The sequence below is a fragment of the Panicum virgatum genome, chromosome 7K (assembly GCF_016808335.1).
Source record: "Panicum virgatum strain AP13 chromosome 7K, P.virgatum_v5, whole genome shotgun sequence".
Classification (NCBI taxonomy): domain Eukaryota; kingdom Viridiplantae; phylum Streptophyta; class Magnoliopsida; order Poales; family Poaceae; genus Panicum; species Panicum virgatum.
In genome coordinates this window covers 37,526,273-37,538,476 of record NC_053142.1, presented here as the reverse complement: position 1 = coordinate 37,538,476, position 12,204 = coordinate 37,526,273, and the positions used below count along the sequence as shown (strand labels likewise).

The 12,204-nt window shown below is 45.2% G+C and overlaps 1 protein-coding gene across 1 annotated transcript; it reads left to right on the top strand.

The window, feature by feature from the left end:
• Positions 1-373: 373 nt before the first annotated feature.
• Positions 374-4,043, top strand: LOC120641324 (uncharacterized protein ycf20-like). Its single transcript, XM_039917390.1, has 2 exons — positions 374-853; positions 3,226-4,043. The coding sequence occupies exon 2, from the start codon at positions 3,239-3,241 to the stop codon at positions 3,704-3,706; it is 468 nt and encodes a 155-aa protein (XP_039773324.1). The 5' UTR covers positions 374-853; positions 3,226-3,238; the 3' UTR covers positions 3,707-4,043.
• Positions 4,044-12,204: the final 8,161 nt, after the last annotated feature.

The following is a 12,204-nucleotide window of genomic DNA, read 5'->3' as shown; positions in this document are numbered from 1 at the left end:
CCTTGAAGTATTTTAGGATTTTTTTAGGAATTTTTTATTTTTTGAATTCAAATTTAAAATTTGAATTTTGGCCGGTTGGGTACCGGCCGGAACCGGAACCGGACCGGACCGGTTTGACCGGTAACCGGTTCCCACCTGTTAGGTTAACCTTGCTCGTACCTTCCCTGCGAAGTTCGATCCGACACGTCAAGATCTGAATCCTATCCAATCTCCTGCCCCAACCCAGGCTCAACGGCCCACCAGCACCCAGCCCAATTTCCGAGGTGTGATGCTGTGGGCTGTAGCCCTCCCATTCCCCTGCTGTGTGCCCACAAGCCCACAAGCCACAGCGCGCGCACACGGACACGGCTGAGTGCGACGCCCCCCTTCCCCCTCCCCCTCCCCCTCCTAGTAGATGTCGCAGCCGCGCCCTGTCGTCCAGCAGCCAGAGCCGGCGACGGGCAGCGAGGGGACGCTGCTGTGCTGGGTGAGAACAAAAAGATGAGTGGCTGGCGGATCTAGGGGGTAATCCATCCCCTGCTGAGGCCTGGGAGGCCAACCCCATCCGACTCCCTACGACCGCACCGCACGAGACCCCGGGCGAGAGCCAGTGCGCTGGTGCGGGGGCGGCCGGCGACCAGCGACTTGGCTGGGGAGAGGGAGGCGCGGGTGCGGGGCTGCCGTGCCGAGGCAGCGAGGGGAGGGAGTGTGGGTGCGCCGCCGTCCGGCGCGACGCGCTGCTGGCCCCACCCGCTAGCGCAAGCGCGCAGCGAGGCCGGCAGCCAGCAACCGCAAGCAACTTCACACCGCGGCAGGCGGCACAGTTCGCACTGCAATTCGCAGGCGCGGTTGCACGAGGCAGCAAGCTAGCAAGGTAATAATTAACTAATTCGCATTGCAATTTGGCACCTTCCAGATTAGTGGCCATGGTAGGGGATAGGGATTTAGGTCTGTAGGATTCCTGTTCCTGATTGCAATGTGTAACTTCTATACCGTGGATTTAAAGACGCTTTCACCTCAACTGTGGATTTCAAAATGTTTTCACCTCATTAAATTTTTTACTCACATTATAAATTGGTACTTTACATTTGTGACAATAAAATTTTTTGCCTTAATGGACTACCCTAGCTTCAAATGCTTGGTATGCCACTGGCTGGGTATTGTCCTTCCCTCTTCCTCTACTTGATGTGCCTTCCAATTCCTTTTTTGGAGATTAGCCAACCTTTTTAATCTCTCAAATCGGCTGATTAGTAGATTTTAGAATTAGAATGCTGGACTAGAATACTAGATAGAGCTGAACCATTTCTAAGAAAAACAATGTGGTCAAACACTTCTAAAGTATGAGAATGTGTAAATTTCTTTGAAGATTATGTAAACGCGAGAGCTTGATATTTTGGTTTGAACAAGTCAATTAGCCTAGTTTTGAACTTTTGAAACCTATGAACTGTTATGATTGGTGTATGCTCTTTGCTGATGATGTGGTGCTAGTTGACGAGAGTAGGGTAGGGGTTAATAGAAAGTTAGAGCTATGGAGACGCACGTTAGAGTCGAAAGGGTTCAGACTTAGTAGGACCAAGACCGAGTACATGATGTGCGATTTCAGCGCGACTAGGCATGAGGGGGGAGACATTAGTCTAGATGGGCAAGTGGTGGTCCAGAAGGATACTTTTCGGTATTTAGGACCGGTGCTACAAAAGGATGGCGACATTGATGAAGATGTTAGGCATAGAATTTCAGCTGGCTAGTTGAAATGGCGGCAAGCTTCTGGCATTCTTTGTGACAAGAGGGTGCCACAAAAGCTAAAAGGCAAATTCTATAGGACAACAATTCATCCGGCGATGTTATACGGTGCTTAATGTTGGCCTACAAAAAGGCGACATGTCCAGCAATTGAGTGTAGCAGAGATGCGGATGTTGCGGTGGTTTTGCGGGCACACAAGGAGGGATAGAGTCCGGAACGAAGTTATTCAGGATAGGGTCGGGGTGGCACCAATTGAGGAGAAACTTACCCAGCATCGGCTGAGATGGTTTGGACATGTCCAACGAAGGCCTCCTGAGGCGCCGGTGCGTAATGGGGTTCTTGAGCGGGTCGATAATGTAAAGAGGGGTAGAGGTAGACCTAAACTGACGTGGAATGAGTCGGTTAAGAGAGACCTTAAGGATTGGAATATTTCTAAAGAGATAGCTTTGGATAGGAGCGCTTGGAGACTAGCTATCAATGTGCCTGAACCTTGAACTTATTTCTTTCGGGTTTCATCTCTAGCCTACCCCAACTTGTTTGGGAAAAAAGGCTATGTTGTTGTTGTTGTTGTGAACTGTTATGATTGGTATGGTGAATGCATCGTGATAGAAGGACTTGTGCTGCCAGCCTTGGAGGGTGCACCCCGTCGACATTTTTCCAGATCTGACCCCCAGTACCCTATTAAAGTCTGCCCCTAGTTCTTCCTTTGCAAGAACCATTTTGTATATGTGGATCAAACTATGATGCTTCTCAAAACTAATATGCTTTCCTTTGCAAGAACCCTATTAAAGTCAGATGCTGGAGATGTGGCCTTCAGGATTCAGTTTTTGTTAATTTCTTAAGCTTGCTCTGTGTTATATCTTTGATGTTTTACCAGCGAAGTTGTTAGTATGTTACTGTTGTTCTCTTCCATATTCATGAACCGTGATGCTCGCTGTTGGAGTTGATCTTTCTTGCTAACTCAACGCATGGAAAGCTACTGCCTTGTTTTCCCCCACAGTGTATTTGCATACTGTTCTGGGTCCAGATTGAAGTTTAGATTTAGTTTCTTGTGGAAGCAGTACATGTGAAACTAAGAGCTAGTTTATATTGTATAATTGTGTGATGTGAACTACTACATACTTCTGGCTAACAATCTGTTACTCCAATTATTCTTGATGTCTGCAGTGGGTGTAAACTAGGATTTATAAATTTCTATCATGCATCTTTTCAGTGCTCGCATTATCAGCTGTTGGAAATGGCTTGATAGAGTGGTATGTGGTAGTAGTATCATTAAGCACACTGCATATCTAAATCATTGGAGCAATGGACAGCCAAAAATAGCATCTGTAACTTCTTTGCATACGCTACTGATGCAGCCAGTCATTATGATCCTTCTATATTGCACGCAGCCAGTCTGAATGATTTCCTCTCTCACTTGTGTTTGTGTTCTAGAAACTTTGCTATATATGCATAGCATCATCTCTTATGACTGTTTTTTGATGAAACAAATTTCTGTCCATGCAGTGCAAGCATTTCAATGACAAGTGTTTCAAATTCTATTTCCATTGGTCTTCCTAGCTATGGGCTATTTGCAGAGACAAGGTTTATATCGCAGAGCTATAGGAACTTCCCACGGAGATCCTCTTATAAATATCTTAGAATCCGTGCAGTGCAAGGAAATGATGGGCGTCGAAGTCTTGTTGACATCATCCGAATCATCCCAGAACTGTCAAGAAACTATTTCAGAAGCCGGTCAAGAAGAACCCTTTTTGGTGGCATCTCTCTTCTAGGTGGCTTTTATGTCGCTCAGACAATCTCTCTGTCCTTTGGTGTACTGGCTGTGAATGATGTTATAGCCGCAGTTGTTTGCGTCCTGCTGACAGAGTATGTGACTAAGTTCTATTACAGCCGGCCAAAGGTTACATTTCCCATTGCGCTCCTCAACAATTTCAAGATGGGTTTCACATATGGTCTGTTTATCGATGCCTTCAAGCTTGCTAGCTGAGCTGCATTACCTCCTGCTTGGCTGCTTCTCACACCCTTGATCACCGCACACATGGCAGTTATATGGTATATAGTATAGTTTTATTTGCCGGGACCTTTATCTTTCTTCCTTGGTCTGGTTCTTCTATGTGAAGATTGACCCCACTACTGGTAGTCTCGTCAGGACTGCTGGGACAGATGGCACATGGAATCCATGTTTTGTTTCTGCTCTTTGTTAATCAATGTATCACGTACACTTACCTTTGTTACTGCTCTTTGCCCGGAAGTCGATTCAATGAATTAGTGTATCTGTTGTGTAGTTACTCCACGTTCTGAATTTCTTTGAACTATTCTCTTTACAGCACAGTACAATATCACTGTATCAATCTTTTCACGAAGTATTTGCTGGCACGCTTTTAGATAGCAGTGGCACCCGACAATCTTTCCAGACTTGTTCTGAAGATGGAGGACAGTAACCCGTTCTCTCATCTATGAACATAAGCATCCTAGATGAGCATACCTGATAATCCTAGTTTGCCGGAGGCACAGATGCCCAAAAATCCCCAAGAAAAAAAGCTAAGGAGGCTTGTTTTTGTATGGTTGGCTGCGCCGGCCGTTTGCCCGTGGACTTGTCAAGACAAAAGGCACACTGCAATTAAAAAAAAAAGACAAGAGGCACAAATGGAAACTGCTTTATTACACCAACAACGTGTGACCACATAACTAGAGGCGTCAACTACTCCGTGTCTGACTAGATTAAAGAAAATGGTTAGCGAGCACCCCTGGCTCACATCTATTATTTTTATTGGACATTCTGCCAGCAAGCATTAAAACAAAAATATAAATGCATGACTTGGATAGCTAGACATGAAAAATTGTGTTCAAATATGGGGGTCATCAATGAACATTAGGGTACAAATGACTCTATAACGAAAAGAAATGACCTAACCACTCAAGTTTGCGAGACAAAAGCCCCATTTTTTTAACAACCAACAAAGAGCAAGCCAGGGCACGAGCATAAGCACAAAACCATAATTTGCTACATCGTTCAACTGCCTTCCTTGTACGCACTCCATACACCAATCTTCAAGACGTGCCCCCATCAACATGGTCTTCTTCAAGCTCCCCAATCATACATGGAGTATACACGAATGACTCGTGTATACCATTTGAATGGTTGCGATAGTAACAACGTGGGCGTGAGTAGCCTAGATATTGAGCCTTCGTTGTGTTCATATGATAGGCCATTAATTACACGAAATGATTCAACCAAAACACACAACTTTCTTGTAAGGATGGAATCCAAGAATGTCCAAGTCTCCCCAATAGTCTTCCTCACCTCCAGCAGTAACTGAAATAGTATCATCATTGTCAGAGTCCCACTCGAAAGCCTCTTCCGATAGAGTTCCAGCAGTGTGATTACTGTTGTACTGCACACTAACGTTACGTTCCTTTACGATCCAAGGTCCAACAATATTCAATCCACAATGGATACGGAGTGATGCTAAATAATGGGCATAGCAGCTAAGGTCATCTTGGTACCTTAAAGCCCACTCCATCTTTCCATATGATTCCTTGAGGGTCCAAACCTGTAGTTGGCCCTCATGAACAATTCCAAAACACGCCTCCTTCTCTAATCGTCCTAGATATGGTTTTGCATTCCAAATGTTTGTTGGTGTATCAATCACTTGGTACTTATCACTTGACAATGATAACCTGCATTTATGTTTAAAGAACTGATAATATGGTCATCAACGAGTGATGGAAAGGTAAAGAATTAAAAATAATGTAAATATATACACAATATTAGTATACTAGTATTACATATGAACAGAACCTAGGCACCCAGGTGGATAACGCATGGTGGTGGAAAAATATAAAACATAATAAGAGGCATGGCCTAATTTAAATATAAAAAAATTAGATATAAAGTGCATTCCTTTTGTATAATCACCATATTAATTGTCCGATCGTTTTTAAATTTAGGAAATTATCCGGTCTTGAACATTCACATATGAATGTCTATGACCGCAAACAAACAAACCTGGCTACGTAGAAGTTACAAGAGTACCTAGACTCTACACCTCAATACGAGGACCAAAGAGAACAAGAAAGAAAGAGACTAAGGAAAAAAACTAGAAAGATTAAGCTTCAAACTTCTTCCATGCATGCTCTTGCTTCAATCTTGCCTTAAGCCTTGTGCAGCAACTAACCCCCCACATCTGCTATCTTCTTAAAAACTTTAGATGCTATGATCATACTACTTGATGGTCACCTGCTTCCGAGTTATCTTTTGTCGCATAGAGACCGTTCTAAGTCAATCTCTACCACACACTCTAGCAATCCATTGAAGTGCACTAAAACAACTCGTGCACCTTCATCGCTCTAAGCTAATCTGGTCCGTCACCCAAGGACACAAGTGACGCCACAAGAGGAGAGCAATGTCAAGACGCCACCGCCACCCGAACCTGTAAGTCGGTTCTTCAGTTTTCACCTGAATATGTCCCTGGAAGTCCAAGCTCTCATGGAAATGCCTTCAAGAAGGAAAACGATACAGCATGGCACCATTTTCGCTGGCACCAGTCAGGACTGGGCATGGCTTTCACATGAGAACCGAGCAGATCCACTTACGAGACGCCAGAATCGGCCAAGCAGAGCCGCATGTCCTGCCCAAAAACTGGCCGTCCACTGTTGGCGCCCTGGAGTGCTGGAAAAGGAGATATGACAAAGCCGAAGAGTCCCGCTGCCACCTTCATTGCACCCATGCGCCGCCACCTCGCCGCTACCAAAGAGCGTCGAGGAAGGGAGGCCAACGATGAGGGAGGGGGGGCGGTGAAGAGAGGGCCCTGACCATGGGCGGGGCAATCTGCCACCCCACCCATTGGCCGGCCTCGAACGCCTTGCGCATGGTCTAGCCGCAGGTGGGCAGAGGACACTGCTGCCGACGACCCGTCTTGGAGCCTCCATCGGACACAAGCAGGGAGAGGAGGTTGAGGTCGTGAGGAAGATGAAACGACCCCACCATCGCCGTCCTAGCCTTGGCGCGGGCTTCAAGCCATGAGCTCTGGTAGGGGTGAGGAGCATGGGCAGAGCTAGGGGTATGCCCCTGTATTCCTTGGCATACCCAAGATTTGGGAGAAAATACTAATAAGTATACACAGATTTAAAGTATCTCTAAGAGTTTTTCTAAATTACACTCTAAATTATTATTTGGATAGTCTTCTGCACAAAAATCGTATTCTAAATGTTTTCACTCTCTAAAAGTTTTTCTATATCTTGTGTACACTCTATAAAGTTATTTCTATTATTTATCTTTGACTAGCGAGAAACACGGAATGGAGGATGGCTACATTTGGATAACCACTTAGAGAAGCTGTTGGAGGATATTTTTTCCATCAAAATCTCTATTCCTAGCTACAAAGAAAGATATAGAGAGTCTTACTCTGCGTGTCGCGTCCGCCCCTGATGGCTTGATCTCCGTATCCCGTCCATTTAGCGTTCAGTGAGACGGTGGCTCCGCGCTCAGGGGCTCCTCCCCCCACTCCGGCAACCTGACAGCCTCGTGACCTCGGGTCCTTACCCTCATCAGCTATCACTCATGACTCATGTCCTCTCCTCCTAACGCGAGTTGCGAAGGACGGAAGGTGCCGACCACCGGCCCGTTGGGGCACTGGGCACTGTCGGCCTTGCAGTGGCGCCCAAGATGCCAGCAAGCGGCGCACCTTCTGCGACCCTTCTTCGACTAGTGGCCCTACTCGGACCACTATTTTATAATATTATTTAATTATTCATGTTTACAATTTATACATGGATCACTATTGTGAATTTGTTATTATTATTATAACTTTTTGTCCATTATATTTCATATTTGATTTTGAATTTTTTTTACATATGGCATACCCAGTCATGAATTTCTGGCTCCGCCACTGGTGAGGAGGAGGGGGAGGAGGGGCGAGGTCAGGTGCCTGTGGCACGGAACCCGCGCCACTCGAGAAGGGTGACACCCGGAGAAGAGCTGTGTATTTTATCTATTAGGAGGAAGAAGGGTGTCGTAATGTGTCAGCATTACACAAGTTTTAGTGGAAAACCTAGAGAAACCACAACACACTCACCACTCTATGTTTCAATCAAATAGCTGAGAATAATAGTTTTTCTTCATATTTTTTCTCAAGTGGCCATGGATTTTATATTACAATTATATATGCATCAATTAGTGAAAAACAAATTAGCAGCTAAAAAATCAAACAAAAAAACATAGGCTACTTAATTACTAACTGACTGGTCTCAATTACACTAACAATCCTTTCATATTTGATAAAGTTCTATAAAGAAGATCGATAAACAAGTCATCAACTGTTCAAAAGTAATAAAAATTGAAATTGAAGAAATGCGAATTCTGGTGTTATAAGAGTAATAGAGTTCTACGCAAGGTCATGCATATATATACCTCATAATAAAAGACCCTTGACAGTGCACATAAAGCGCTCCGTTCTGGTATACAGCGTAACGCCGGCGCATAGTCCATACTGATCGTTCCAACGGATCCAACCTCATGTCTTCGACTGTTCCAACAGGCTCGCCTTCCCGGATGAAGGACCTGACCTCCCATTGCCCGGTCCTCGACGAGAACACATTCAGCTGCCATGGCGATGGTGGCCATTCCATAAGGCGATGCGGTCATCGGGTTCCTTTTCCTCATCTTCATCCTCATCCACTACCGGCTGAAACTCTTCTCCATCCTTTGTTTGCTCATGAAGTAACAATGTGTCATCTGGTGATGAGAACAAGAAGTCCAGGCAGAACGGCTCGTCCAGACCCCGTCCCTTCTTCTTCACCTTTGGACGACGCAACGGCTCATTCGGCACGGCAGGGATCAGGACCACCTCGTAGTGCGGAGACCCTGCCGGATCAAACATGAGGTACGCACCGCCGCCGCCGCGAAGGCCCTCCGTGCGCGGGGGAAGCAATGTCCCCCGCCGCGTCGCGGGGTTGCAGACGCAGAGCCGGCTGCCCCACTCGATGTCGCAGGAGGAGGCCGTCGCAGTGGTCCATCACCGACCACCAGTCGTTGCGGTCGTCGATGGGTAGGAAGCCAAGCATGGCATCGATCTCGGGGTCGGAGCTCGCCGCCGGCACCGGAGAGGGGCGGTGAAAGCATCTAGGCCCCTAATCCTAGTTTTGGTAATTAATGACAACAGATTGTGGATTAACGATTTCAGTTGAGATAATGAGTATAGGTTGATCCACGGATGAAAGAGATTTGATTGTGAGCGTATGGAGTTTTGGAGATGATGAGCAAAGCTCGGGCTCAAGACAAAGGTATAAAATAGGGCTTTTGTATTTTACCGGTCACAAGGCGTTTAGTGGATGAAAAGTGACCGGATTTGTTGGATAGATAGCCGTACTATCAAGAGGGGTTGTGTACTCATGCTTGACGGGTCTTTAGTGCCATTTTGCTCAAAATGTCTAGTTGCATGCATGAGGGCTAACGGCGTTTTGAAAAGATTTGAAAAAGACTAAGTTTGAAAGCTGACTGAGTAACAGCGGACAGTCCGCACCAGAGGGGCGGACAGTCCGCGACCGTTCCAGAGAGCTTGCAGAGTCTCTGGTGGGCTCGCGGACGGTCCGGTCCAGGTGGGCGGACGGTCCGCCACTGTTTTTCAAATGTGTACCAGAAAGGGTGTCTGTCTGGTGTGAGCTTCAAAGTTGAACAGCGGACAGTCCGCCCATGGGGCGCGGACAGTCCGCAGGCTAATCTCATGTTTGTACCAGAGAGGATGTTTATCTGGTTTGGGCTCAAAAGTTAAACTGCGGACGGTCCGCTTCTGAGGCGCGGACGGTCCGCAGGCTAATCTCAAAGTTGTTCCAGAGACGATGTTAGTCTCTGATGGGTTGGAACTCTTAACTGTGGACGGTCCGCCACTGGGGCGCGGACGGTCCGCCAGGGCTTAACGGCTAGTTCCGACATGCATTTATTGCACTCTGACTCACTGGTTTATAACGGCGGACAGTCCGGTTTTTGAAACGCGGACGGTCCGCGACTTCGCAGAAAAGAGTGTAACGGCTAGTTTTTTGAGGGGTGTCTATATATACCCAATGCCCGGCCATTGGGAGGTATTCTTGGCCATTTGGACAGCATTCTTGACACATTAGAGCTAAGGCATCCCTCTCTCACACACACTTGCTTAGAGATTGCATTCTTGAGAGTGTGAGAGCTTCCTAGTGCATTGCATCAAGAGTTTGAGCTTTGTGGCATTAGGGAAACTTCAAGCAAGCGTCATCAACTTGTTACTCTTGGGAGTTGCCGCTCCCTAGACGGCTTGGAGAAGTGGATTTCGTGGAGCTCCTCCAAGGAGATTGTTGAGGAGCCCCGATTTCGGTTGTGAGAGGTTTTGTGCTCACCTCACCGGAGTGGTGAAGAGCAACTCTAGTGGAATCGAGGTGTGGAGCGGTTCCTTGATTCTAGCCGGCTCAAGATCAAGAGGTTCTTGATAGAGGAGCGGTTGATTCTTGGAATCCACCTCAACGTGGATTAGGGGTGACCGGCAAGTCTTCGACACCACGGGATAATTTCTTGTGTCAAGCTTGGTTACTTCTCTTGCTCACTTTAATACTTGCTTTTACTTTGAGCAATTTACTTTACTAGAGCTTGACTTGTCTCTTGTCACCTTAGGTTGCAAACCCATCTAGAGATAGTAATAGCATGACATAGGGATTTTCCTTTGTTTCTAATTAAATTTCTCTAATGTTGTTGGCTTTAGTTTTTAAACCGCCTATTCACCCCCCCTCTAGTCGGTGTTCTTGATCCTACAAGTGGTACCAGAGCTAAGTACTCCATTAATTGCGGATTTAACCATCTTGGAGTAGAACAATGACTAGTGATCATGGGATTCATGTTGGGAAGCCACCGTTCTTTGATGGGAACAATTATGATTATTAGAAAACTAGGATGTCGGCTCATCTCAAAGCCATGAGTAGAAAGCTATGGAGAGTAGTAAGTGATGGATATGTCATTTTGGACCCAAAGAGTTTGACACCCCTAGATGAGGAAAATGAGACACTAAATGATCAAGGGGTTAATGTGCTCTTTAGTGCTCTTGATGTGAATGAATTTAATAGAGTCAAGAGCCTCACAAATGCAAATGACATATGGAAGAAGCTCATGGAAATTCATGAGGGCACATCAACTGTGAAGGAGGCCAAGTTATATTTGCTCAAAGGGAATTTTAGTGAATTCACCATGAAGAAGGATGAGAGTATAGCCGAGATGTTCAACCGGCTAAATGACATTGTGAATGACCTCAAGGGACTTGGATTTGAGGTACCGGATGGGGATTTCAACCACAAGTTTCTTAGATGTCTTCCGGAAAGATATGACACAATTGTGACCTTACTTGTAAGGTCAAATGTGAAGACCGCAACTCCCACACAAATATTGGGAGAAATTCTCACCCATGACATGTTCAAGAAATCTCAAGATGAAGCTCATGGTGGAGAAATTGATGTGAAAAAGAAAAGTGTGGCATTCAAAGCTCAAGATAGCAAAAATGAAGAAGAAAGTGGGTGCCAAGAAGAAGAATCGGATGAGGAGATGGCTCTCTTTGTCAAGAGATTCAATAGAATGATGAGCAAGAAGAACTTTGGCAAGAGAGATCAATCATCAAGAAAAAATCCTTTTGTGGACAAGACTTGCTTCAATTGTGGTGAAGTAGGTCATATCATTGTAAATTGTCCAAACAAGAAAAATGACAAGAAAAATGATGAAAAGAAGAAGAAGAAGTTCATCAAGAAGAAAAAGAATGGCCAAGCATATTTTGTTGAATGGGATTCCGATGCAAGCTCCGATGATGATGATGATGATAATGACAAGCCATCCAAGGGAGTTGCCAGTATCGCCATCAAGGAGGCTCCATCACTCTTCTCTACACCACATTGTCTTATGGCAAAGGGTGGTGCAAAGGTACAACAAGATGGTGAACTTGATGAACTTTCATATGATGATCTTGTTGAAATGCTTAATGATGCCGATGAATTCATGACAAAGGAAAAGGCTAAGTTGAGGGACTTGAAGTTGAAGTTTACTTCTCTTCAAGATTCCTATGAGGAGCTAAAGACTTCTCATGAGAATCTCAAAGAAACTCATGAGAAGCTTGAGGAAGCTCACAATACCTTGCTTAGTCATGAAAGAAAAGCAACATTGAGCATTGGTGTTAGTTGTGATTTAATTGATGATAAATCTTGTGGCTCTAGCTCTACTAGTTCTTTGTGCACCAAAATTGATAACTCATCATGCAATGAATCTCTCATTATGGAAAATGATTTGTTAAAGAAAGAGGTTACTTGCTTGACTAATGATTTGAGAAAATGCTATGATAGTAGAGCAAAGTTTAATTATTGTTGGGCAAGCCAAAAGTTCACCTTGAACAAGCAAGGGTTTGGATATATTCCTAAGAAAGGGAAGAAGGCTTTTGTGCAAACTAAAACTACCTTTGTGAAGAGTAGTGGCAAGCCATATTGTGA